This window comes from Cantharellus anzutake (genome assembly GCF_015039405.1).
Source record: "Cantharellus anzutake strain C23 chromosome Unknown EI90scaffold_68, whole genome shotgun sequence".
Classification (NCBI taxonomy): Eukaryota; Fungi; Basidiomycota; class Agaricomycetes; order Cantharellales; family Hydnaceae; genus Cantharellus; species Cantharellus anzutake.
Window position 1 is genome coordinate 421,705 of NW_024067018.1, and position 27,927 is coordinate 449,631.

The following is a 27,927-nucleotide window of genomic DNA, read 5'->3' on the forward strand; positions in this document are numbered from 1 at the left end:
GACAGCGGAGTTGCCCACGACAACCTCGCTTTGTCCAAGGTTGACGTGGCACCTCCACATGACCCATTTTCACATGTATATATACTTAGCCAAAGCAGGACCGAAGAAGCACCTTCTTCTCATTCCTGCTTCAGGCAAGTGGTTCAACTTAGTTTAGCCTTTCACCTTAATAACAATACATTCCCGCTTCAGCCTAAGAAGCCACACAGGGATGCCAGCCTGAGTGAGGGCTACCCACCATATGGTCTCACTGCCCTGCCACCGTCTGGGCCACTAGCGCTGAGCGTTACGCACGATGTTGTGGTCGAGACAACTGTTTTTCACTGTTGAACTTGGCTCCAGATGCTATGCACCAACTGTGGAGGATGGAGAAGAGGTCAGTCAAGTCATTGTCCTTGGAGAGGAAGGCAGCTGCATCATGGGTGAACATGGATATGGTTACTCTCTGGGAGAGAGAGGGGGTTTTGATTTCAAGATGGTGGTGCCATTTTTTCTGTCCCTTGCTGTAATAAAGTGGTGAGTAATAATGTCCTTTTTTGGTGGTGCCATTGCCATTGGGACATGGTGATTTTTTTCCTAAATGGCAAATCACATCTTTTGCGGTCAAGATTTGATGTGCAGATTTTTTTTGACTGTTGCTGTAATATATAATTTGTTCATCTTAGTGAGAAAGCAGTGGGATGTCACCCTAGCCACTTCTAAATGTGAGGAATGAAGCAGTAAGTGAGCACAGCGCTCTTGGAGGAAGCCCAACCTGGGAGCCTTGTCCCCCCAGTCACCCCCAATTTGCCTGGAACTTCAGAGCCAGTGTGGGGGGAAAGAGCTATGGAACATTGCATTTTATATCTGGTCATCATCACTGATGGCCATGGATTACTTAGAAGCGCTGTTGACATTAGATCTCATGATTAACTCTCTGAATTAACACCATTTTTGGATTCTCACACAATCTCCATAGATCATTTATCCAAATGGGACACACCCATTTTTCTTTGGCTTGTTGTGACAAATATCGTAGTTGTGTTCGCAAACCTAGATACAACAACACGATCCAGTAGAGACAACAGAAAACTGGCCTGATCTCCACCCTCGGGTTGGATCGCCCCTGAATTTCCCGAGGGGCGATCTAGCTGATCCGATCTGATCCTAGGCCCATATATCCTCACAGTATATATTTCACTGGCATATGTCCTTTGCCCTTGCCATCAACTTGGTTACTGGGACCCCCTTGGCTCTAACTGTCATATATCACATATTTTCTTGTTGCCTCAACCCACTCTCCTGCACCCCCACTATGTCTGACATGATGGTCGATGAACTTATTGACCCTGTCTCCATTGAGGCCACAATTCCACCCTTCGACATTGATAACCCCCAGGCAGAGGAAGGCTATGGATCTGTCTCACAGGATGTCATCGCTAGGGCAATGGTAGGGTCAAGGTCTGCTTCAAGTGAACCTGAAAGGGATCGCTACTACCGCAAAATGGCTCATCCCCTAAAACTAAGCCTGCTCCAAGCCCTCTACAACAAGGGAGATGGTGAAAAGGCCTTCAGCCTTTTGAGGAGGAAGTGGCACTTGGAAGTTGATGCCCATCTCTATGCACCTGGTGGCTCAGAAACCTTCACCCACATGATGGCAGGCCATTTCATTGACTTCTCACTCAAAGTCCCTGATCATGCTGGGTTTGATGCAATCCTCCCAACAATTGGTGCAAATACTGAATGGTGCTTCCACCTGAACCTCTGTGGTTCTGTGCGTGAGTTCCTCAATCACCGTGGTGATCTTGGGTTTGACTCCACTGGGCGAATGCTCCACATTGGGACCAAGGACCACGACAATGTGTACCTTTCCATGGCACCCAAAGGGTTCCTGGATGGCACTGATGACCTGGTTGCACCTGGCACGCATACTGGGACCACTCTGATGACCAGGGCTCATGTGCGAATGGCAACATGCATCATTCTCTGGGCAATGGGCGAAATTCCACACAGGGACTACTCAACCAGGAAACCTAATATCTATGTGGAGTTGGATGGTGGGCTTCAACAATACATGCAAGTCACAGATTGGGTGTGAGCAAAAATATTACTTATATATTACTTATTATGATCTACTCCAACTAACTCCATATGCCACAGGTGCAATCAGTCAGGCAGGGCCACATTAAGACTCCGTGATGTGCGCTCAATGCACCAGACACTGATTGACAGATATGAATCAGAATTTGTTCGAAATGCCCCAGGAGTGTGGAAAGATGACCCTTGGTTTTCCCAATCAACACCCCTCATCATCACCATGAAGTATGGCCAAGACTTGGAGTTTGACACTGAGCATCTTGAGGAGACTGTGGCTCATTTCCACCAGAATCATTCATTTGAGCACATCTCATGCTGGAGTTTTGCGCTTGCCAGCCACCTTCGGTAAGCCCCAGTATATGTATTATATATTTCACATGCTTTGACCACCTGCTTCCTAAAGTGCCTGTGTAGTTAGGGGAACAGAAATTATTGATCCTGCAGACATCGTGGCAGAACATGGACAAGTCTTTGATGAATATGGACAGGAAATTGATGACTTGGACGAGCTTCCATATGAAGATGAAGATAACAACCCCATCAATATTTACGATGCTGGTGGAAATATCATCAACAGGAAGATATCTTTGTACAGACACTCTGAGGCCCCTGGGGGGATTCTTCTAAAACTGGAAAATGTCCACACCATGTTCGATCGTGTCTATGGGAATCATCGGCAGTCAGACCCACACCGCACTGGCAAGGTTGTTACAAAAACATACCCCCAAGCTTTCATGACCTCCTTTGGTCATGTGCAATCCAACACTGTCTTTCCAGAATTCCACCAGACTGCCCACTCCATCAACCAAAGATTGCTGTCACGCAGACGCCAAGGTGGGACTTTTGCAGAAGACAATGGCAGTGGAGGAAGTGAGGATGATGATGAGTATTTCCCATCATCAGCTGATGGCCATGATGATGGTGATGATCACATGCTCAGTCCTTCTGAAATTGATGCTGTGGAAGAGGTGCAAGGCCTCATGCGACAGCATGCTGTTGAGCCTGTCAAAGGTGTCTTTTTCCAAGCTTACAACCTGCTTCAACATTGCATTGCTCGACGGTCAGGGGATGCTGAGACCATGCATGGCACTGTCACTGCAGCCCTTGCAGGGAATCATGCACAACCCCATGAACGTGCTACAGCAGAACGATTTTGGTCATACCTGGAGATCGGGATGCCCCCTGAACGGATGAAAGAGAAACCGACCTCTGTGGCCCATGAGCCACCAACAGATCTCAGACTGGAGAATTACTGGACAGTCAATTTCACTGGGATCGCAAAGGAGAAACGGAATGGACAGTGAGTATGACAATATATATTTGTGTCCCTAGTATCATATGCAGTTTGGATTTGCTAATCCTTCCATATAACAGATGGGTATTCAACCATATTATCACACCCCTCCTGAATGCTTGGGTGGAGCCAACCTTGGTGGAGAAACTCAAGCATAACACCATCATCTTCAAGCAACATGTATGTGTTATTTGATACTGATTTTATGACGAAAACCAGCCTCATAATAATAATCCTAATTTATTAGATCCTTCAACGTCTGTACCTCTGGACTTCCTATCCCCTGTTCTGGGCAATCCAACATATCTATCAATGTGACAAGGCACAGCGCTCACGAGGCCTTCGACCTGACCCACTATCACGAGAACTAGTGGCAGCACTAGAGCGTGCTGGCAGCTTTGGATTCTGTGGTGCAGGAAAAGTCTTATCAACTCATACTATGGATCCCCTCCTTCTCTCTATTGGGATCAAGGAAACAGGGTTCCCCTGTCTGAGCCAGATGATCGAGTTCAATGCCCAAGCTGACGAGAAGATCACAATCAATGCCTCCCAATGGCCACGAGATGCTGATGGGATCCCTTGGTTTGCATCACAACGTGTGGTGCTCTTTAATTATTCTCAGGGAACATATGATGTAAGTGCCTTCATCATAATGGCCCTTCCCCCCCAACCCAGGGCAATCCTGCACCCCTGGAAGGGCTCCAAATCCTTTGACATCATGATTGGGTAGATCCCAACTCTGAATCGTATTAATGTTCGCGAACACAAATACGATTAAAGGGACCATATGATCCAGGTGGACCTCTACCTGCCCTTTGGCCCATATCGTACTTGAGTTCGCGAACACAGATACAATATTATGATGGCAGAACTCTGGACCACACTTATTATGGCAGGCACCAATATATTGTGATGCAGCCTGTGTGGTTCAACTTTGTTCATGAATGCCTGTACCATCCTATTCTGGCTTCACTTCATCATATTATTATTGGATAAAGGCACTCACAAATTATCTACTCACTAGCAACTGGTGGCCACATGCTTTATCGAGCATATCCAAAAAGGGATTCATTTTTCAGATGATGTTCCTGATACATGGTCAACCCAGATGCGGACAATCAGTTCACTCGCCTCCTATGCCGTTGATTCACTGGAGAAGGATGCCTTGTATGCAATTGAGAAGGGTATCAAGGATTACATCCGTGCTGCATTACCTGAGGTGGATGGGGAGAAACGGCGCCAGCTTCGTCGGCAAGCTGCAGAACTCAAGCTACTCTGCCAATCCTTACACCCATTTGACAACTCAAAAGAGGCAACAGAACGACTCCTTCTTTCACTCTACACATCAACTCAGTCCATCCAGTCTGGACTCAAGAATCTGCCTAGAATGGATGTGCATGAATGGGTCAGGGGGATCTATTCCATGGTTTCCCCCCCTGCACCCAACCTTCCCCAATCATCAACAACATCAAGGGCCCCACCACGCCTGGGGGCTCCCTTCTTTCGACAAGGCTCTTCAGCAGTCATCTTTACTCAGGTATTTGATGCTCTTCATGAGCTCTGTGAAACATCAGACTGGTGTGCCCAGCGTGATTTCTGTGTTGAAGGGATTGTGGCCCAAATGGAGTCACATCGTGTCTTCCGATACCCACATTCAACCTACAACCGCATTTCCAGGAGGTCCACAGCATGGGCACAGTATCACTCATGGGTAGATTTGGTCTACCCTCATACTGGCCAATGGATCCCACCCCCCCATCCCACCACAGCTGACCCTGATCGGCTTGCTGCCCACATTGAAGTACCCAGATCATGGAGAACAATCCCCAGTCATCATGGAACCGGAGTGAGGTGAAGTTATCAGATCTGTCATGGATCATCAAACATTCCCGACTTCCCCTTGATTGGATGCATAAAGAGATCATGCAGGATCCAATGTCTGAGCTGTTGAGTACATGGCTCAAGGACTCCTACACCACCTCGGATCTTAGGTTCCACCTCAGTCTGATCGCCTCACTGATCCTCACAGCCTGGGCTCCAAACCACCGCATCAAACACCAAAGTGATAAAGTGTCATCCAAGGTGGCAAAGAATGCAAACATGGTGGAATATGGAAGTACACTAGCATGGGACCTTGAACATAAAGAGCCAGGATGGATAGCAAAGGCACCACTCTTTCATACCTGGTTGATCTTCATTTCAGGGGTTTTGGTTGACACAAGCCCTTGGTGGAGGCTCACCAACGAGAAAATTGAAGTGAAGACAGTCAAGCTGAGTGATCGAACAGTTGCTCAACTGGGAAATCGTGAGATGCTGAGCAAGTTTCACTCCAGGATTCATAAGTTTTTTCCCCTGATAGCTGTGGTAAGACAGAGTTGTGACTTTATTCCATTTCTGCAGAGCAGAAAGGGGTCTATGTTTCAGTGCTCTGTCATCTGAATCTGGTGGCTGCTCGCACACCTAATGCCTTTAGGAACCCCTCTCAGTTTGGGAAAGACTGGACCCTCCACAGCTCATCTGAGCTTGAATTCAGCTTGGGAACCGTAATGAAACACCTGGCTTCACCTACAGGACTATGCCAAGTATTCTGTGCTGTGAGTCACTTCCTGGGTGATCAGTGCAGGGAAATGCATGTGAAGGAAGGATTCCAAGTACCACCTTCAAGTGTTTCACTTCAGATCCCATCCACTTTGGGCCGTAGAGCATCTGATCAATCTCTTAGACCTGACTCAGAATCTTCTTCCGAGGAGAGAGGTGGTCTTAATGCACACCCTCATCCACGCCCTCGAAAAAGGACAAGGTTGGAGGAAGGTGCAACATAGGGCTTCTGGGCTCATTCCCTCTTCACCATTTCAAAATTGGATGCTGAATATATATATGTGCCATATCTGTGCAACTCCTGACCTCTGATTCAGACTCCAGTGTAGGAGAAATAATAATATTAACAATCATGAAGTGCTAGTATAGTCAATAACCAGATGACAACTTCAAATTAACAGATCTCATGATCTTTATGGGACCCCATTGACATAATCATTGTGTTTAAGCCAAAAATTTCTGCATAGGACATAGTGGGGATTGTATGGGGATAATGCAATTTCTGTGACATTTCCCACATCAGATATTTGCTCTGTCTGTGTCAGGGCATGCCCCACCTGACCCCGCTCTGCTGCCCCCCACTCTGTGCAGCACTGCTCTTTCCTTCTTTCCTTCTTTCTTTCTTTCTTTCTCCTACATGGACCACCTTTCCCTCTGTTCAATGTACCACTGGCATGCACACCACATCCCCCTCCTGTACCTACCATCCCTACATCACCATCACTGCCGCTGTGCTTGCCTTGCATCTACAGCAGACCCTCTGGGGATCTCCCATGGAAACACCTGGAGAGCCACAGCACCCCCCAATGGGACTGCCGCTATGCATAGCCGCTTCTTGTCCCATCAAGTCCCCCATGCTGGGACTTTGCCACTTTCAGAGCTGCCCCTGACAGTGGAAGAAGGCTTTAACCCTATTCTCCTTACCTCCCCCATCTCCCCCACTATGGTGACTGAAGAGCAGTATGATGAGCTGCTGTCCCAATTCCAAGAGCTCCAGGCCATCATAGAGAGCCAAGCTCAAAACCAACCCCCAGCCATGCCTGCTCTGGCACTGACACCTGCACCAACACCTGTGCCCCCAAACCTAAACCACCTAAGCTTGCCCCCCCCCCCCCCACTGCCTTCTCTGGAGCAGCTGAAGACCTTGACTGCTTCAAGGCTGAATGCGGCATATACTTCCATGTCCAAGCAGCAGAATTCCTGCCACCCTCCTTGACAACCAGTGGTGGCATTTCCAGGTGATGCAGCCCCACTTGCCCCCTGCCAGACCCCCACTCCCTACCACTCTCCCACAACCATGCCCCCCAGCTGCCGCCACTGCACCACTGCCCCCTGTAGCCCACCCCATGGCAGGGGCAGGGCCACAACCCATGGACCTCGACTGCTTGAGGACTGACCACGGGCTGTGTTACAACTGCAACACACCAGGGCACATCACACAGGATTGCCCGCAACCGAAAACCCGCTGAGCCAGATGGATGCACCCAGAGGACCTCAGAGCACTCATGGAGGGGCTGTCAGAGACCAGGTCGAGACGAAGGAATGTCTCCGTGGTGGAGGGCTTCGGCCTCAGCAACTTATGCCAGGAGCCCTGTGCCAAGTAACATGTCCATGCCCTAACTTACTAACTGGCAGCCAGAACTAAAAGGGGTAAACTCTAGTCGATTTTATTACTGAGGTGTAACCTATGTACAGGTTGAGTATATATAGTTACAACAAGGGCGGGCCCGTAAATGGTGGGCCAAGCGGAGCGGAGCTAACAGTGTTAAACATTAGCCAATTGAATATTACCGACAAGTCGGGTTACGGGGTTAACAGAATGGTAGCTGATAACCCAGAAACGGAAAGGAGGGATAGGCCTGAAGGTGGGCTTGCAGGGCAGGTGAGTGTATTTCCCAGCAGAGGCAGGAGTGCATTAGCGGACGTCGGAGCTGTCCGAAAACCTTCGGGGCTCCGTACTTAGGTGTCAGGGCACACACCCTGACTAGCCCGGACCTGGACCCGCATCCAGACCCGCTTCCACCTGCTGTGCTTCCCGCATGCGCACACGCTCCACGCGCCACATGCTCTGGGCCCGGTTCCTACCCCTTCATGTGACTTCCGGGTATCCCCGGAAGTTTTGCTGATATTGTGGCCACTGTGGGAAGATGAGAAGTTAGCTTCCTTCTCATCTCCTTACCCCCATAGGATTGTGCCCTGGATAGGGCTGGCCAGACCAGAGGCTGTGGACCATAGGGGAGGGTCATGGGGACCCGGGAGTCATCCCCTGACATTAGGGAGGCATAGGTAATATATTGAAAAGAGGGGGTGGTGACCATCGAGGGATGCCGAGGTGATTGTTGGAATACAGGGGCTCTGAGGTTAGTGAAGAAGGAGTGGAGGTAGTCCGGAGGGATCGGAAGCAGTGGAAGTCAGTGGCCATGGATGGATATGACAGGGGCTGAGGAGACAGCTGGTAGAAGAACCCAGGGATGAGATCTATGCTGCTATCATCCCCCCAGAGTGGGGACATGAGCTAAGAGCAACCATGATGCTGTCGCAGCAGATGGCCCAGGAGGCTCATGAGCTGGAGGCAGAGCCCGCCCTGTTTGGAGTGCTGGTGCCAGAGCAGTACCAGGACTTCTGAGATGTATTCTCGAAGGAGGCTTTTGATCAGCTGCCCCTGTGGAAGCCCTGGGACCACACGATAGACCTAGCAGCGGGTGCCAGACTCCCAAGAGGGAGGACCTTCCCCCTGTCGAGACCAGAGCAGAAAGAACTGGATGAGTTCCTCCATGGGAACCTGCAGAATGGATGTATATGACCATCCAAGTCCCTGATGGGGGCACCAGTCTTTCGTTACACCTGGTCCAGGACTACTGCAAGCTCAACGAGATCACAGTGAAGAACTCATACCCCCTCCCCCTAATAATATTGGAAGAATAGAACAATGATGTATCAGAATAGTCAACAATCAGCTGTCAAGTTCAAATGTTTAACAGATCTCATGGTCTTTATGAGACTGAACACACATTACTAGAAGCTCATTGTAATTATCTGCACCCATGTAGCATGAGATTGAAGCTACTACAAGCATGCCTAGAACCTGACATAGGTGTAGGAAAATATAATATTCAAAGAATATATCCCTACAACAAGAAAATAGCACATAGATGGCAGAATAAGAGGGAACATTGGGAAAGAAATGTAAATATCCCGGGAACCAGAAACCCTTTGACTGAAATCTCTTTAGCATCTGAAAGGACTGTTTCTTAACTTTATCCACGGTTTTGTTTCATTCTAAAAGCTTCAAAACTGACGGAGATATCGCTTAAACGGCGAAACACCTTATAATTCACATATATTTATTTGCTAATTCTTACAAAAAGTAATGTGACTCAAGGGGAGTATATTGGTGCCCGGAAGTCTGGCGGACCGAATACCATATGGCAGAGTATTCCCCAGTGTGGACAGACACTTTTTGATCGCATCAGTAGAGGATAAAATGCTAAAACACCAGAGCTTGTATATTTTCCCATGATTCATCAAAACTTTTTGATTTTGAGCTCAAATAAATCGGAACAAAGGAATGATTGATGATATGGATCCCTGATCATAACCATAAAGTGATTCAGAAGTCCACAGATCTTTTAATTAATTGGGAAGGCTCTAGAACATTTGTCATATCGGTACATACCAGATCCCGATCCGACTCCGGACCCTCTGCTTCACCACCTCCGGAGTCCTACCCTACCTCCGTCCACTCCAATATCCACCTTCGAACCAAACATCACACCTCCTCCTCACTCCTCACATCACCTCCATCCACTCCGATATCCACCTTTGGACCTGACACCATTCCTCCTCCCACTCTTCTCAGCACACTCCTCCCTCTGACCCTCTTCCACCAAACCTCCGCCAAGTTACAACCTTCCGCCGCCGTCCCATACCTCGTACTCGGACACCACCCATACCTTGCTCGGAGACTCCATCATGCTCCTGAACTCGGACTTTGACTCCACCTTGGCTTAAGTCCATTGCATTGGTGACCTCATTCCATGTAAACACCATTGCCAATATTCCTCATATTTTCAACCCCACCTCTGCAACCTCTGTTAGCTCTGCAACCTCCAAGCTCCACAGACCATACTCGGCACTTTCGCCGCTTGTAATGTATCTTTCACGATTTCCCCTCATCCTTATTTGGACTACTGCTTCCTTCCATTTTAGCCAGTTAGTCATCATCCCCACTTCACCTCATCCTCCTGCCCCTCTGGGCTTCGCCCTCCCTATCTCCTTTGGGATGTACCACAGGGTCTAACCCATGACCTTCGGTACCGCTCCATTTCCATCACCCCTTTGTCTCCGTTCGGACACCTTTGTTCCAATTTGGACCCCCTTTGATTTCCTTGTGCTTTCATCTCTCCATTATATACAGGCGCTTGTACATACTCATTTTGGGCCTTCAGTCTAAAATCGACCAGAAATGCCCCCCAGAGACTTCCTGCTCACTGCTTCTGAAATTAAGGACCAAATGGACAAACAGCAATGGCACAGTGCTCCGCATGAGTCGCTGAGGCCAAGGTCCCTCTTTGCTAAGTCTCCAAGTCTCCAGTTCCCCTCCAGAATCGTCCGCCCTCACCCAGTTCTAACAGATGCAGCTTCACAAAAAGGGGTGAATTAGAGCACAGTCTAGAAAATTCCTTTAGAGCTGAGTCATTTCTAAAGATAAGCATTCATAATTAAGGCAGTGTAAAGCATAGCTTTAGCACTGCAAGGCCCCACTGAGATCGGCTTGAAAGACAAAGAACTGAATTACTTATTGCTAAGTCATGTCCTAAGTCCATTATTAAGCTTACACAGCCCAAGCCCCTATATCATTCTAGAACTATCTATAATACACATGTAACTAGTGCATGGTGTGGAAAAATCATAAAAGGCTGCCACTTCTGCCCCTCTCAAACCTCAGGTAGAAATATAAGTTTAATTCTCCTCACCAGTGGTTGGTTTGTTTGCTCCAAAAGATAAAAGCAAATATTAGTTGTTAGCTAATATAAAACTAACACATCACTCTAAGTGTGAGTTAGCGTCAGTTGGACACAGCGGAATAAAAGTGTCATAGTGAGAATTAGTGAGAATTTAAATTGAATAATCTCTCAGTAATACTTGGTTATCACACCACAGGAGAAAAGTGAGCGATCCTGAGCCTGCTAGATAACTAGCATGCACTCTAAGCGATACAAAGAGCAGTTTGGTCACTCCTGTATTGAGTAACATTTATTGCAGAATTATTTTATTAGTAGTTTTTCTTCAGTAAATTATCAGGAAAATCATGTCCTACTGAAAGTGGTATATTTAGGTGTAATATTGACTAGAAATTATAGTAAAGTCAATATAGAATTTATCTGTAGACAATCTATACATCAGGTGAGACCGTTGGGGGGTGTTTATTGTTGTTTAGACAGTGAACAATTATATATTTGGCAACCAAAACATGGTCAGTAAGCAAATCAGCACAAACTCTAATATCATTATTGGACATAGGAAACTGGTTACATAAGGTGATCCAGCTCCACTCCTTCACCACATTAAGGATGGTGATGAATGGAAAGCAGCATTCTTGACCAACTGGGGGTTGTTTGAGCCTACCATCATGTTCTTTGGCCTATGCAACTCCCCAGCAAGGGTCCAAACCATGATGAACAACATACTCTGAGACTTCATTGACCAGGACATCATCTGTAACATGGATGACATCCTGATCTTCACAGCTACCCTGGAAGAGTACCGCAAGGTTGTCTGCAAGGTTCTGGAAATGCTGCAAAAGAGAAAGCTCTTCCTGAAGCAGGAGAAGTGCAAGTTTGAGCAGACCTGAATCAAATATCTCAGCCTCATCATTGCTGAGGGAAGCATCATGATGGATCCTGTGAAAATCCGTGGAGTCCTTGACTGGCCAACCCTGACCAAGGTCAAAGAGGTACAGTCCTTCCTGGGGTTTGTCAACTTCTATTGCTGGTTCATCAAGGACTTCTCTGAGATGGCCCACCCCCTTCATGCATTGACCCATAAGACAAAGGCATGGGTCTGGGGACCAGACAAAGACCACGCATTCCGCACCCTCAAGGATGCCATCACCTCCGCCCCCATCCTCGCTTTCCCTGCTGACCAAGGCTGCTTCAAACTTGAATGCGATGCTTCCAACTTCGCAATTGGTGCAGTCCTTTCTCAGCTCCAGACAGATGGAGAATTCCACCTGTGGCCTTCATGTAAAAAAGCTTCACAGATGTGGAATTCAACTACAAGGTGTATGACAAGGAGATGCTTGCAATAGTGCATGCCCTTGAGGAATAGCAGCACTTCCTGCAAGGAGCAGAAGAGAAGGTCAATGTCTACACCCACCACTGTAACCTGGGATACTTCTGCACCGCACAGAGCCTGAACCGGTGCCAAGCACATTGGACACTTTTCCTCTCCCAGTTCCACTTTACCCTCATCCACCACCCAGGAAAGCTCATGGGGAAACCTGACACGCTCTCGCACCGCACTGATCACCTGAGGGGCAAGGATGGCAACAAGGGGCTGACGCTCCTTGTTAGAGATGGGCGGAAACGGACGACTCCGGAGTGGAATCGGAGACTTAGCGTGGAGGGACCTTGGCCTCAGCAACTCAAGCGGAGCGCTGTGCCATTGCTGTTTGTCCATTTGGTCCTTAATTTCACAGTAGGTGAGCAGGAAGTCTCTTGGGGGCATTTCAGGTCGATTTCGGACTGAAACCAGACGAGTATGTACAAGCGCCGATATATATATAAGGAAGGGGCAAAAGCACAAGGAGAACAAAGGGTGACCGAATCGGAACGAAGACGTCCGAACGGGAACAAAGGGTTAGAGGGAGCGGAGCGGTACCGAAGGTCATAGGGCAAGACCTGTGATACATCCGAAAGGAGGTAGAGTGGGCGAGGCCCAGAGGGGCAGGAGGATGAGGGGAAGTGGGGGTGATGACTAACTGGCTAGAATAGAAAGAAGCAGTAGTCCAAATAGGGATGAGGGGGAATTGCGAGAAATACATTACAAACGGCGAGAGTGCCGGAGGCGGTCCGCGAAGCTCGGGGGTTGCGGAGCTTACGGAGGTTACGGAGGCGGGGTTGGAAGTCCGAGGAATATTGGCAATGGTGTTCACGTAGTATGAGGTCACCAATGCAATGGACTAAGACCGAGGTGGAGTCAAAGTCCGAGGTATGGACTATGACGGAGGCTCGGAGTAAGGTACGAACGGTGTCCGAGTGTGAAGTACGGAGCAGCGGTGGACGGTCGTAACTTGGCGGAAGGGTGGCGGAGGAGTGACGGAAGAAGGAGAGAGGGGACAGGTAAGGAAGAGTAGTCAGGTCCGAAGGTGGATATCGGAACGGACGGAGAAGTGTAGGGGATGACGGGAGGGTGGAGGTGTTGTGAGGGGGGAGCGGAGTTGTAGGAAGGGTGGCGAGTAGGGCGATGTTCGGTCCGAGATGAGTATCGGAACGGACGGAGAAGGGGTCGGAGAGGTAAGAGGAGGGGTGTGTTGCCAAGACCGAAGGTGAGTATCGGAAAGCGCATCCTCCAACCAACTTGGTTTGAGACCCATGCAATGGAGGCAATCTCCATAGAGGGAGAAGAAGGGATGGTCAGGTCAGATGAATGGGAGAAACAAGGAGAGCTGATCATATACAGGGGGAGGATATACATCCCCAAGGACCCACAACTCCACTGTCATATCCATCCCCAGCCATCGACTTCCGATCCCTCCGATCCCTCCAGTCTACTTCCACTCCTTCTTCACTAACCTCAGAACTCCCGTATTCTGCAATCCCCTCGGTACCCCTTGATGGTCACCACCCCCTCCTTTCAATTTATTACCTATGCCTCCCTAAGTACAGAGCCCCGAAGGCTTCGGGACAGCTCCGATGTCCACTAGCGCACTCCCACCTCCGCTGGGCAATACACTTGCTTGCCCTTGCAAAGCCCACCTTCGGGCCTATCCCTCCTTTCCGTTTCTGGGTTATCGCCTGCCTTTCCATTAACCCCGTAACCTGACTCGTTGGTAATATTCAATCGGCTAATGTCTAACCCCGTTAGCTCCGCTCCGCTTGGTTCCGCCATTTACAGCCCCGCCCTCGTTGTAACTATATATACTCAACTTGTACATAGGTTACACCTCAGTAATAAAATCGACTAGAGTTTATCCCCCTTCAGTTCTGGTTGCCAGTTTAGTAAAGTTAGGGCACGGACATGTTACTTGGCACAACGCTCCTGGCACAAGTTGCTGAGGCTGAAGCCCTCCACCATGGAGACACTCCCTCGTCTCAACCCGGTCTCTGACATCCACCACGACCTGGTGTGGTTACACCATGACGTGTGGGCAACAGGGCACCCAGGGCAATGGAAGACCCTGGAACTCGTCTCCCACAACTACTGGTGGCCCTGGATGGCAGAGTATGTAGGATGGTACGTGTTCGGGTGCAACACCTGTAACCACATCAAGTCCTTCCCCTCCTGCAAGGTCAGAAAGCTCATCCAGAACAAGGTCCCCACCTGCCGCTGGCAAGTGATCTCTGTAAACATGGTAGGGGAGCTCCCCGAGTCAAAGGGCTACAACACCATTCTTGTCATAGTGGACCACCTGTCCAAGTGCATCCATGCAGTCCCCACAGTGACAATGGTGGACTCAGCGGGAATTGCGCAGCTTTTCCTCAAACATGTCTGGAGGCACCATGGCCTACCTGAAGAAATCCTCAGTGATAGAGGAAGTGCCTGTTAGAACTGAGCGGGGGTGGACGATTCCAGAGTGGAACCAGAGACTTAGCAAGGAGGGACCTTGGCCTCAGCGACTCAAGGGGAGCGCTGTGCCATTGCTGTTTGTCCATTTGGTCGATAATTTCAGAAGTGGCGAGCAGGAAGTCTCTAGGGGGCATTTCTAGTCGATTTTAGACTGAGGGTCCAAAATGAGTATGTACAAGTGCCTGTATGTAATGGGGAGATGAAAGCACAAGGAAATCGAAGGGGGTCAGAATCGGAACAAAGGTGTCCGAATGGAGACAAGGAAATAATGGAAGTGGAGCGGTGCCGAGGGTCATGGGTTAGACTTGATGGCACATCCAAAAGGAGGTAGGAAGGGTGAAGCCCAGAGGGGCAAGAGGATGAGGTGAAGTGGGGTTTGATGACTAACTGGCTAAATGGAAAGAAGCAGTAGTCCAAATAGGGAAGAGGGGAAAGTGCCAAAGACACAGTACAAGCAGCGAAAGTGCTGAGAACGGTCTGTGAAGCTCAGAGCTTATGGAGCTTACAGAGGTGGAGTTGGAAGTCTGAGGAATATTGGCAATGGTTTAATGTAGAATGAGGTCACCAATGCAATGGACTTAAGCTGAGGTGGAGTCAGAGTCCGAGGTTGGAACCATGATGGAATCTCAGAGCAAAGGTACAAGTGGTGTCTGAGTATGAGGTATGGGACAGTGGCAGAAGGTCGTAACTTGGCAGAAGAGGAATGAGGAGAGGAGTGATGTCAGGTCCAAAGGTGGATATCGGAGCAGACGGGGATAGGGTAGGAGAGGGACAGAAGGGAGGAGGAGTGATGTGGGGTGATGGGAGGAGTGAGAGGAGTGATGTCCTGCCCAAAGATGGATATGGGGGCAGATGGAGGTAGGGTAGGACTCTGGAGGTGGTGAAGTGGAGGGTCCAGGAGTCGGATCAGGATCAGGTATGTATGGATATGACAGTGCCTTCATTTCCCATTTCTTGAAGGAACTCGCAGACCTCCTTGGAGTCAAGCTCACCCCCTCAGCACCCTACCACCCCCAGACAGACAGACAGACTGAATGGGTAAACCAGGAGACAGAAGCCTACCTTCAAGTATTTGTCAACCGCCACCAAGATGACTGGGCAGACTGGCTCCTGCTAGCAGAGTTCACCTACAAGAACTGCATCCACTCCGCTACCCACCAAACCCCCTTCGAGCTTGACAGGGGGAAACACCCTAGGATGGGGACAGAGCCCACACGCATGTCTGAGGTGGAAGCCACAGATGCGTTCTCCTCAAGAATGATGAAAATGCAAGAGGAGGTGAAGGCAGTGCTGGAGCATGTGGCAGATGAGATGGCCCGCTACTATGACCGCAATCATGGAGCAGCTCCTACATACCAAGAAGGCGACCAGGTCTGGATTAGCACCCAGAACTACATGACTGACTGTGTTACAGATATGGAGTCTCCAACGACCATATCTGTCGCATAGTCAAAGACTTCTCCTCTCTATCGCTCCCCCTCTTTCTCCCTTTCGCCCTCTATCCCAATACCCTACCCTCCTTACTCGTTCTACCCCTTTCCCCCCCTCGTGAAAAGCTTTCCCCATTGGGGTTTTGGTGCTGGCGGAGGTTACTTGTGTTTTGCGGGATTTCCCACGACCTTTCCATTTGTAGATAGTCATGCATCTTGTATGGAAACCGCTGAAGGCAGTTCCCGCTAACTAACTACTACTCTCTACAACTGTCTTGTGTGTCGTCTTCTGTAACAACCCTTTCCTGTGACTCAACTGAACCTGTGTGACTGTACAACTCACAACATGTCTTATAAGTCTGGTTATGTCGAGTCCTCTAGCAGTCCTGGCTGTGAGAACTCGAGGTCGTGAGTCAAAGACTCTTGACATGTATATCATCCTATGGAATCTGTACCCTACAGGACTTCATCACTCAGCTTTCCCCCCAGTGCTCGATGGACGATGTCATATCACGATCTTGGAGATTGTGAATACTCTGAGGTCCACTTTCCCATGATGCCGGCACGTTCGCTATGCGAACTGTTAGAATGCGGGGATTCGGGCGACTCCGGAATGGAATCAGAGACTTAGCATGGAAGGACCTCGGCCTCAGCGACTCAGGCGGAGCGCTGTGCCATTGCTGGTTGTCCTGGGGGTCCCTAATTTCGGATCTAGCAGAGGGAAAGTCTCTTGGGGGGGAATTCCAGTCGATTTCGGACTGAGGTTACAAGTTACTAGGTACATTGTATATAAGGAGGGTGTCATATCCATCCACAGCTATCGACTTCCACTACCTCCGATCTCTCCGGACTACCTCCGCTCCTTCTTCACTAACCTCGGAGCTCCCGTATTCCACAATCACCTCGGTATCCCTCGATGGTCACCACCCCCTCTTTTCAATTTATTACCTATGCCTCCCTAAGTACGGAGCCCCAAAGGCTTCCAGACAGCTCTGACATCCACTAGTGCACTCCCGCCTCTGCTGGGCAATACACTCGCTTGCCCTGCAAGCCCACCTTTGGGCCTATCCCTCCTTTCTATTTCTGGGTTATCGCCTACCATTCCACTAACCCTGTAACCTGACTTGTTGGTAATATTCAATCGGCTAATGTTCAACCCCATTAGCTCCACTCCACTCGGCCCCACCATTTACGGGCCCGCCCTCATTGTAACTATATATATACTCAACTTGTACATAGGTTACACCTCAGTAATAAAATCGACTAGAGTTTACCCCCTTTTAGTTCTGGTTGCCAGTTAGTAAGTTAGGGCACGGACGTGTTACTTGGCACAGCGCTCCTGGCATAAGTCGCTGAGGCCGAAGCCCTCCGCCATTCCTTTGTCTCAATCTGGTCTCTGGCAGAGGGGTCCGGAATCAAAAGGAACAAGGGTGGGCTGGAAGCAGACAAAGGGAGCTGGAAGGGGGAACACACTGAGGGTCAAGAGTTTGACTCAATGGTGTCTCCCAAAGGAGGAGTGAAGGGCCAAGGCCCAAGGAGGAAGGAAGGAGGTTGGGAGTCGGGAATGGCTAGCTGACTGAATAGAAAGGGAGCAGCAGCCCAAATAGGAATGAGGGAGAATAGCGGAATTGAATGGGACAATGCAATAGTTGCAAGGTTGGAAGTAAGTCCGGAAAGTCTGAACTCGGAAGTAAAACTCCGGAATATTGGCAAAGGTAAATAAATGGAATCGGCTAACCAATACAATGAGTATAAGTGGAGGTGGGGTCAAAGTCCTAAGACCAGAGTTCCAAGATGGAGATGTGAATGGGATCCAGAGCAGAGGTCCGGAGTCAGGAGCATAGTTGCATACTCATCTGGGAGGTGTTGAGGTTGAGGTCGGACCCCGGATGGTCCGGAGTTGGACCAAACATGGTGTCGGAGCTGGAGGTGGGATAACCTCTTGTGAGTCGGCAAGAAGAAGGTGATGGAAGGGAAGTGGGGCTCCAGAGTCAGTTTCAGAGTTCTGGGAGCCCAGAGCGGAGGTCAGGATTGAACGGATATGACAGTAACCAAGATCACTCCTGACCATCCCTCCTCCCTTTCTTCTTTCCTCATCTCGCTTCCTCAACTCACCAAGAGTTATTGTCAAGTGCCTCTGTTCGCACTTGCCATGTCAGCAGTATCACAGAAATTCGGTCCATACTTCATCTTGCACCTGCATTTGCTGTGTGAGACAAACTACCATGCTGAATTGGGCATAGAGCTCACTCCCAATAGCCTCTTCCACCATGTTTGTTTTTCTTCAAGTTCCAGTATAGTGGAGTGCCTCGGCTTTGTCCCACAGGTTTGAACTAGTGAAAATCACCACAAATATGATAACATTCAACCCTCCCCATGCCTTTGTGCTCATTTCATCTGGATAGTTGTGCCTTCGTACCAATTCCAGAATGCTTGAGATTTGTGCAAATAATGTCTGCAACACCATTGAATACTCATCAATAATCAAGTATTCCTTGCCCCACCAAAATCATGCCAATTCTTCAATCTTTTTGGCACTCAGCATCTTTGCACCACATGCAGTCAATCTGAAGAGGATGTGCAACGTCTTGCCACCAATGAGACTTGCATCATTCAAGAAATTCATCCCGATCATACTTCAAATACTTCACTCCTTTCGAACACTGGGGTGACTTTTTTTTTTGACTTCATATTCTTGTATGTTGAAACTGATCTCTTGGTCAAATAAAAAAGTTTACATCGCTGTCTCACAATATACCCGGTAACTGAAGGAAATAAGTAAGCAGTGCAGAGTCCAGCAAAGTGCGAGCACTCTAGTAGAAAGAACCTTGGCATAATATGGTGCAGAAAGACATTACCAGTTTGATGGAAAGATTGATGATGTTGGCAGAAAACATTCCGGTTCCACTAACCTCACATGCAAAAGCCTTATCACAAGCAAGGTCAGGGCTGCACAGCAGCCATTTCTGGTAGCCAATGTAAGCAAATTTGGGCACAAGCAAGATTGGGGCTCTGCACCGCCTCATTTAGTCTGGAAGGTGGGATTGATGATGTTTGCCCTGATGAGAAATTGTCCATCAGCCAACCCAACCCAACCCTCATGATGATTGGACCCAACTGAACCATCTCTAGGCCCTTAATTATTATAAGGTTGGTGTACTGGCACAGGTCGTACTTATGTTCGCGAACATAAGTACGATTTGGACAATAATGATTCATATGTTGTATTTGTGTTCGCGAACAGAATAAATATTTCTTGTATATTGACCTATGTTGTTGAGCTGTGCTACAACAAAAATATACCTTTGGAAGGGTCCGACCCTTGCCCCTACCCCGACCCAGCTACCTTTTTTTACCTATAAATCGCTAGGTCATTTCGAACCGCAAGTTGGGCAGCGTTGATGTGTTTTTGGTAGGCATTTGAGGTGGGCGTGGGGAGCATTCGAAGCCAGCTCGCAGCGCTGGAATGGATTGGCCGCAGAAAGAGTCGGGGGAGTTGATAGGGATTTGGCATTTGCTGGGTGGCGTTCGAGATGAGGGTTTGGGGTAAGTGCGATGAGTTGGAATGAGTTGGGAGTGAGTTCAAGATACAGATACAAGCGAATCAAAGGGAGCTCGTAATTCGATCGAAACTCGGTCGAAGTCTGATCAAGGCACTTTCGAAGGAGCTATAAGAGCTTGAGTAGTTCGTGACAGGAAGAGAGTGGGCACGTTGTTGAACTAATAGCATTGAAACTAGTTACCTAGCATATTACGCTAGGGTACATGAAAGTGTGTAAGTGATTAAGACAAAATGCTCAGAATCCAGTCTGACTGATAGGCAGGCAGGGGGAAACGATACAAATATCGGGCAATGTCATCGTAGTGATTGATCGTTCCATTGCATTTGAACTGCATGGTGAGGTGTTACGAGCACATTACTCCAAGGTGGGTTGTTTTTGGGCAATGATAGCAATAGTTTCTGTAGCATCGTCAAGTGTCTGTCATTGCGTTTCCGTATATCGAAGGTCCACTTTTTCATCGCTTCCTCTTCCATGTCTTTTGAAACGTTGACAGGCCAGTATGACGAGGCACTATGCTGGACGACTGGTTTGAACCCATAGAAGTCGCCTCGAATGATGGGGTTCACCCCATGGTTGGTTTGATAGGTTATCCCGACGATTATGTTGGTGGAATCATCTTTCACTAAACATGGCCCTTGCAGCATCAATACATGCTGGGCTATTGACCACAATCACCTTTACATTCAAAGTGATGGTGATGCAAGCCTTCCATTCTGAATGTGCAATAGAGAAGCAATGGCATGTTCAAGTGACTGTGACGGAAATTTCTGTCACACAATGTGTCACAGCACAACCACAACGTTGTAGGGCACCCAAATATATAAAGTCAACAAGAATATACGGTGCTTAAGAATTACAAGACAAAGCAGTCAGGAGAATTATTAATTGATAAAGACGGTCACCTGAAGGAAAACCGTCGAGAAATGAGCAAGTATGGTGATGGTATGTATATAAGGTACAAATAGCACGATCCTAACCACATGCTTACAGAAATGAATCATATATATTGTGGAAGTGGAAAAATACAGGAATTCAATGCAACCATGCCCATCCAAGTAGCAGTGTAAGGCTGGTTGGGGTGCCGGCCTCGTTGACTCCTCAATCCTCTGGCTGTCAAGATCGTAGGCTGCATCAACTTATATTTGGCAGTGGGTTAGGGTATACCCTTTACCCAAGCCCAAGCCATACAAATGTAAATGCAATGGTGTACAACAAGAAATAAACACGAAAGTCACCACTGCTCCACCATCCATTCCCTCCAAGTGGCCATGCACGTTTAGCCCAGTTTCAACGTCGTCGAGGTCTATTTGGCTGTGTCAGTGAGATGTAGGGTTTGGGGTTCAACTCTTCTCCATCTTCATCACTGTCAGAAGGCACCGTCTCAAGTTTCCGTCGATGATATGGATTACTTGAAGGTCTTGAACCCTCCACTTGGTTGCTTGAGGACCCTGAGGAAGGCAGGGTTGAAGCAAAGAGTCCAGGGGAGCTAGGGGCAGATGAAATGGGAGATAAACCAGTCACAGATGTTGACATCGTGGCGTCGGTGTTACCAAAAATGTGGTTGAAATCAGTGGCTGACGAGGAAGATGGGAACCTTGGAGGCACATCTCCAGACAGATCCAGGGAGCCATCGTCGGTGGGGCTACTTCTGCCAGCATCTAAAGGGAGTGGGACTTCTCCCTTTGAAGATGATGGTAGAGGATTGGGGAAAGCGCTGGGGGGGCGGCAACTTCTTTTCCCTTGAAACCCCCCTTTGTTTTCTGCTTCTTTCCTTTGTCAGCAACATTGTTGCTTCTCTTCCTCTTGTGGCTTGTCCCTTTCCCTTTCACTTGCACAATGGAAGGAGAGCGATCGTCAACGCCGCTGTCACTTGTATCCCCATCACTATCTTCGTCGTTGTTCAATGCCAAAAATGCTGGGCAGTATGTCAGTATAAAATGGCTGAAGACCTCGATAGGGATGTACCTTTAGCTTTGGAAACAAATGTTTCACTCTGCCTTGCCTTTCCCTGGGCAAACTGATACAGTAAAGTATCTGTGGTACCATCTGCCAGCAGCCAGACTACTGTGACCTTCTTGGTTTGCCCTTTCCGTTGCACACGGCCTATGACCTGACGCTCATCTTGGGAGCTCCAAAGTTGATCCTATGGGTGAGTATCAGAGAACCATTGTCAAGGTCAGAAGCCAAGAAGCATACAGCGAAAATAACAACGTTTGCTGTTGTGATGTTCAGCCCCGTTGTACCCACACCACTAATGATCAACACGTGGCAAGGGTTGCCTCTGCGATCCTGCTTGGAACTGAAACGGTTAAGAGTTTTATCTCGGACATGGACACTATCACCTGAGGTTGCAGATTCCAAGTTGATATCATTGACCTTCAGTGCAGACTGGATGAGATCGACTTGTCGGAGCCAGTTGCAATAGACCAAAACCGATGATCCATTGGAAGCCAACGAAGAGGTGTCGTTGCACATGGGGGCATCTTGTAGTGTAGTGGTTGAATGCTGTAGGGGCCCTTGGAGCTTGTAAGAATGTAGACTTTGCGCTGTAGGGTGATTTGGGGCCGAGGGATGTGACTGACTTGGAGGACGGGAGCGAATGTTGAATTGATTACGAATGTAAATACATCCAAGGTCAGAACGAGAACATTTCCTGGAGTCTAACTACACAAATTGGGTCAGGCTGATTCTTCTGATACAGATCGTGGGGCCTCATCAGCACTACCCGGAGGTTGAGATGATCTGGATTGGCTTGATCGCCTCGGCCGCATCTGCCATCCCCGCTCGTTGAGGGTCTGTGGTTGTGGGTGGCAGTAAGTTCGGCGCTGGTAGGTCTCTACCCTTGCAGCACTTGCAGTTCACCTGTGGCGATGGAAGGGTGATACCATTCCGTACTTCCAGCCACGGCTACCCCACTGTCTGTGTTGGAACACGTCGGTGGGGTGGGGGGGAATTGGCAGTGAAGACCCAGTGTGTAGAGGCGTTGCCGTGTCTAATCATGGTGATTAGGCCGTCCTCTGCTGAGTTAATGGTCTCACGGCATAGCAGCATGTTCAGGACTTTGCTGGCTAGGTGTTGGTCCACCGGGGTGCTGGTCTGCACCAGGTTTTTGTCTGAGACGGCTGGCCAATTGGCAGTGAAGTCTGTCGCAGGGTAGGCAGCGAAGCTGAAGGCCTTGGAGATCCAGAACCGATTGGAGAGGTGGGTGGCCGTGTTGCTGTACATTAGGCCTGCTATCATTATGCCCCGGGGAAGTGGCTCATCTGCTTGCTGGTCATTTAATTTTGTGGCTGGGATGACCACGAGAGTGTTTGCTAAACCAGGGAAGGCCCACTTCATGAAGATAGTAGCGTCTGCCTTGGCCTTCTGCATGCAGGGAAAACGGAGTAGTTCATCGTGTTTTGCCAGGCTGCTTGGGCTCTGTCTGATACGTTGAAGCATAGGTGTGCGCTGAAGACCCCCAGGACTCTGTAGCCAAGTCGCCTGGGAGGGTATAGGCATTATGTGCTTGTTGGTCCTGGGGTGTGCTGCACTGCCCTATGGAGGGGTGGATAACCACTGGGTGGTCGACTAGGCCCCCTTCAGCAGCAGTGTCAGTTCCGGAGTCGAGTACTATGTCCTGGGTTCCTTCCGGTACTACATACTCTGTGCAGGTATTTGCTGGGCTTGGGGTAGATTGAGTTGAGTTGTCGGGGGACGGGTCGTGGCTATGATTACTCTAGGTGGGGCGGGGGCGCCGTCATCAGTGGGGTTGTAAAACCGGAATAGTGGACAACCCTTGGTGCAAGTCCAGTGCCTCTACATTGGGACGTTGACTGGGAGAGGTAAGGAACAATCCCCCAAACCTCACTTCTCTCCTCCCCACTCCGTCATCGGAACCGATTGGTGACATGTGACCATCAACATTATTAATATTACCATAACAAACAAAAACAAACCTTCACACTTTGTATCCAACATCCCAACCCCTCTTGCAACAATATGATAAAATCATCTGATAAGGGCTCATTTGATGCCATTGTTTGCCTCCATCTGCTTCGATCTTTCCCAGAACGGGTTGTCACACTCACTGGTGCAGGAGTTTCATGTGCCTCCGGGATCCTGGTTTGTTTTTGCAAAGAAAGAAGTAGCATGGGAGAGCTCTAATCATTCTCCAGGACTTCCATTCTGCCACTGGCCTCTACAAGACCAAGAACAAAGATGGCAGTATCCCTTACAGGGATGTGTTCCGCACTAGGGTGCAGCAACCTGAACAAGCAGCAGAACAGCTCAAGACACTAGGGAGACTCTCAGAGCTTTGCTTGCAAGCCCCACCCAGTACAGCACACAGCCTCCTCGTTCACCTGTCTCAGCTCAAACTGTTGTGCCGGTCTTATATGCAAAATGTGGATGATCTTGATTCCAAGGCAGGTCTTCCTCTATTTGACGGCAATGGCAGGCAGGTCCACATAACCCTGCATGGGTCTCTCAGGTATGTTCTCTCCTAACATGCTGCCTGCCCATGCTTAGCTTGTTATGCCATAGTATGCTGAGATGTAATATCTGTTCTAAATCATGTGTGCTCACTGCACAACATGTTGCACAATACAAAAAGGGCTTGTTCCCTGAATGTAAGGAGTGTGTTGAAGAAGGTAAAGAACTCAGTGCTACCTGTCCTTTATCCACACTCTCGATCTTTCTCATATAGTGGCAAGACGGAAAAAAGAAGGACTGAGGTGCCAAAGACATGTTGGTGTGCTTTGCCATCAAATCGTCTACACAGAAGATGGTCCAGAAAGTGATCCAGTCGCTGAAGAGAAGGGCTTATTACTGGACCAAGATGCATCTTCCTCACCACGCGTGTTTTTGATATTGGGGACATCACTGAAATTGTCAGGAATTCGGTCTTTCATGCGAACAATGACCCGTTCTATGCATCGACCAACAGACCTCCCACAGGCATTGCCCAATGGCATCAGAGACTACAATTATCTTGACTTGTTGGAACTCCAAACCTCAGATGCACTTGTTGTATTTGTCAATTTAGAGCAACCTCGTAGCATGGTGCCATATATTGATGTTTGGCTTCAGGAGGATGTCCAAGCATGGTCAGATCGGATCAATCGGGGACTGAGAATGAGGAAGGGCCTGTAAGGAAGGGATGGGTCTCAGGGTGGTGATGCATGGTGCATGCTTCCTTTATTATCTTGATGTAAACAATGTATATTTTCATGTGTGCATTCTGATTGTATGTCAATGTTGTTATAATCATGGCATTGCAGCCCGACCTCTGAGTATGATATCACAGTATCAGTAGATATGTCATAAATACAAGGATATGATAAGAAGAACTTGCCTGAGTATGGTATCACAGTATCATTAGACATTGCACTCAGCTCTACACACCACACTTATATACATTTCTGTGTGGCACAAAGGAACAAAGGCTAAACCATTAGAACAAGGGAGCTTCCCATAAAAGGGAACAATAACCACAACACACTGGCATCGGAATCCCCTGAGGGGTATAGTGGATGCTAATGGTGGACAGTGGGTATGGTGTAGTGACCCAGTATAAGAGCAAGAGCAAGTGAGATAGCAAAAGTGAGTGCAAATAATTGGTAGCCAACATGATCCCCTGCACTTCCATAAAAGATGTGACAGAAATTTCTGTCACGGACTTGTGACAATACAAAAAGACCCTTGTCAGAAAATTGTGAAATCCAGCTTAAATGGATGTGGAACCTTGACACTTGAGGGCCAAAATTGGATGTCTAAATGTGAGATTTGAATGCTTCAATACAACATGAAGATCTCCTGGAGAAGTCAGGCTCTCCCCCAGTCTGCTGGGGAGATCTATGAAGATATGGGTCTCAAAAATGAAAAGTTGTTTGAAAAAAACATAGCCCGGGGCATAGTTCATTTTGGGATAGGTTTTGTATGAATGTAGAGGGGCCAGTGAAGGGATCTAAGGTTGTGGCATAATAAGATCAGTCATGACAAGAATTTTTGGTCACATGTCTATCTCCATCACAATTTTTTCATTCATACTTATACTTCAAATTATCAACCTCCTTATGGATCAGACCCAACAGGTACAGGTTTTCTCCATGGCCTTCGACATGTAGCACTCATTTTGATAGGCTAGCGGGAGTAACTCCAGTGGCAGGTTTGGTATATGTAACTGCATTTTCTGTGTAAGATCCTGATGAGTTTTGTGTGTAGAAGAGAGCAAGCAAAACCGTTCTACAATGAACAGGTTGAGCGGATGCTTGCATGGCTAGCGATCAACGTTGTAGGCGGGATAATCGCCCACGCACAGAGCCGGCTCAGATACCCGCTTCCAACATTCAGAAACCACTTCCATTCACGCGACAACTCGATATGAATTTGGTACCCAAAAATAGTCCTAATTCGTACGGTTCTGACGATATCAAGAACGTCCCAATCGGAGGAGATTTGACGGAGTTCCATGTTGGGCAAGTTAGGCACGGGCATGTGCGGGCGTGGGAATCTCAAGCGGCAACCCAGAATTCCAGCCTCACTCGTTCCCACGGCGTCTAATAAATTGGTAAAAATGCTTATTGGCTGTGTGAGAGTTATCTCCGGCTACATTTCAAATTTAGGCTCTTAATTCCGCAAATCCATTGAGAAATCGCTTATTTTCTTATATTTTCATATTTTGCCATCATTTCAGTTATTGATTGATATTCTTTTATTGATACTGTTACCCTTTTTATTATTTCGCCTAATAAGGTATGCAGGTGCCATATGGCATCAATATTCCCCATCTATTATTTCTAAAAATAATTGTTCCTTATATCCTGTACATACCGGATTTTGGAATAGAAGTTCTCCCTCCCCATTTTCTCTAAGGTGCTAGGACGCGCTAGAGAGGGTGTGAGTGAGTGGAATTCCAACAGTAGGAATAAGGGCAGCTGTCTAGCTCACAACGAGTGAGTAGTGGACGCTGAGCCCGGACCTTGCGGAAATCCCGGAGAACCCACCACGGAGTTTTAGGATCGAGAGCATAGCGAGTTTAGTAAAGAAAGTAGGATTTGGAGAGTTTGGCCCACGAGCTTAGTCGGCATAGAGAGCCGCGAGCCCTCTTGCAACGTCCCCAAACATATCCCTGGCAATGCACACAGCAGCAGGACTGCTTGGACAGTGTTCAAGCGGATGTGTGAGGATGTGTGTGTTGCTGCTTACTTACTCTTACCCTGAATCTCACCCCAACCCACCATTGGGCTGAACTGCACATAGAAGGCAGAACTCCACTGGACCAGCAAACATCCTGTCGCTTCATGGCAGAACCATTTCAAGAAGCGCTTCGACAAGTTCAACCCTAGAGTTGATAGGCTGGCGAATCTGGATAGAAACGGAAAGGGGAAGGCTCCTGAGATTACCGCTGAGGCAATAATCCTGAACAGGAAGCGTGCCAATTCGGTTCAACCCAACTCTCTGCCACATCCCCAATCTCTCAAGCGGAGGAAGCCAAATGGGAACGGTGCTGGTTCATCGCCCAAGGGAAATGCCCCTTTGTCACTGTATGGGAGAGAGGTTAGCGATGAGGGTGGGGGTGGGGGTGGAGATGATAGTGATTACAGGTCACCTAGGTAAGTTTCAGGCATGCTTCCCAGCTTTCACATGCAGTTGGCAGTACTTAATGATACCAATAGTGATCGATCATCAAGGTATGGTTGGCTCCCATACATATCGAAGCCTGCTGACCTCCAAACACAGCCCTGAAGAGGAAGAGGAAGAGCCGAGAAAGAGAGCTCCATCGGTGATATGCCTTGATTCTGATTCTGAAAGTGAGTTCTCTGTCTAGAGTGTTAGTGTTGAACATCACATTTGAGCTGCAAGATGAAGATGATTGGACAGCTGCCAGGAGGAGTCACCCACAGTATTTATGACTTATCTGTGCAAATCTACATGTCCTCTTAACCACCTTTCATAGACTCCGCCCTTTGGTGATGCTTGATTCCGATTCTGCAGGTGAGAGTGTCCTCTACAGACTGAATGATTCCAATTGAGCTTTGGGTCCAACAGATGAAGAGGGGGACGTTGATGATGCACTGGGGCATGGAAATGAATTGAGTGAAGATGGGTTTTAAGAGCGTGTGATGTTAGAAGTAAGGTGGTTTATGCTAGCGATGTTCTCGCTAAATGCCCTACTCCTCCCTTTCCCACATTT

General features: G+C 48.4%; 4 protein-coding genes across 4 annotated transcripts; 3 read left to right on the top strand and 1 right to left on the bottom strand.

Moving 5' to 3' along the window:
- Positions 1 to 1,294: 1,294 nt before the first annotated feature.
- Positions 1,295 to 6,192, top strand: EI90DRAFT_3130722 (uncharacterized protein; the record flags this gene model as incomplete). Its single annotated transcript, XM_039064333.1, has 8 exons — positions 1,295 to 2,073; positions 2,140 to 2,421; positions 2,480 to 3,376; positions 3,451 to 3,550; positions 3,618 to 4,004; positions 4,395 to 5,081; positions 5,180 to 5,675; positions 5,771 to 6,192. The coding sequence occupies 8 exons, from the start codon at positions 1,295 to 1,297 to the stop codon at positions 6,190 to 6,192; spliced, it is 4,050 nt and encodes a 1,349-aa protein (XP_038911065.1).
- A 15,217-nt stretch (positions 6,193 to 21,409) lies between these two features.
- On the bottom strand, positions 21,410 to 23,252 carry EI90DRAFT_3019981 (P-loop containing nucleoside triphosphate hydrolase protein; the record flags this gene model as incomplete). The annotated part of the gene is made up of 4 exons (XM_039057443.1): positions 21,410 to 21,666; positions 21,717 to 21,894; positions 21,948 to 22,332; positions 22,663 to 23,252. The coding sequence occupies 4 exons, from the start codon at positions 23,250 to 23,252 to the stop codon at positions 21,410 to 21,412; spliced, it is 1,410 nt and encodes a 469-aa protein (XP_038911066.1).
- Positions 23,253 to 23,732: 480 nt separating this feature from the next.
- Positions 23,733 to 24,884, top strand: EI90DRAFT_3246484 (DHS-like NAD/FAD-binding domain-containing protein; the record flags this gene model as incomplete). Its single annotated transcript, XM_039066565.1, has 4 exons — positions 23,733 to 23,855; positions 23,909 to 24,222; positions 24,276 to 24,394; positions 24,460 to 24,884. 4 exons carry the CDS (start codon positions 23,733 to 23,735, stop codon positions 24,882 to 24,884), a joined length of 981 nt encoding a protein of 326 aa, XP_038911067.1.
- Positions 24,885 to 25,957: 1,073 nt separating this feature from the next.
- EI90DRAFT_3292448 (uncharacterized protein) lies at positions 25,958 to 27,847 on the top strand (the record flags this gene model as incomplete). The annotated part of the gene is made up of 7 exons (XM_039067335.1): positions 25,958 to 26,022; positions 26,847 to 26,921; positions 27,042 to 27,346; positions 27,474 to 27,544; positions 27,570 to 27,636; positions 27,691 to 27,728; positions 27,783 to 27,847. The coding sequence occupies exons 1-7, from the start codon at positions 25,999 to 26,001 to the stop codon at positions 27,845 to 27,847; spliced, it is 645 nt and encodes a 214-aa protein (XP_038911068.1). The 5' UTR covers positions 25,958 to 25,998.
- Between the last annotated feature and the right edge of the window lie 80 nt (positions 27,848 to 27,927).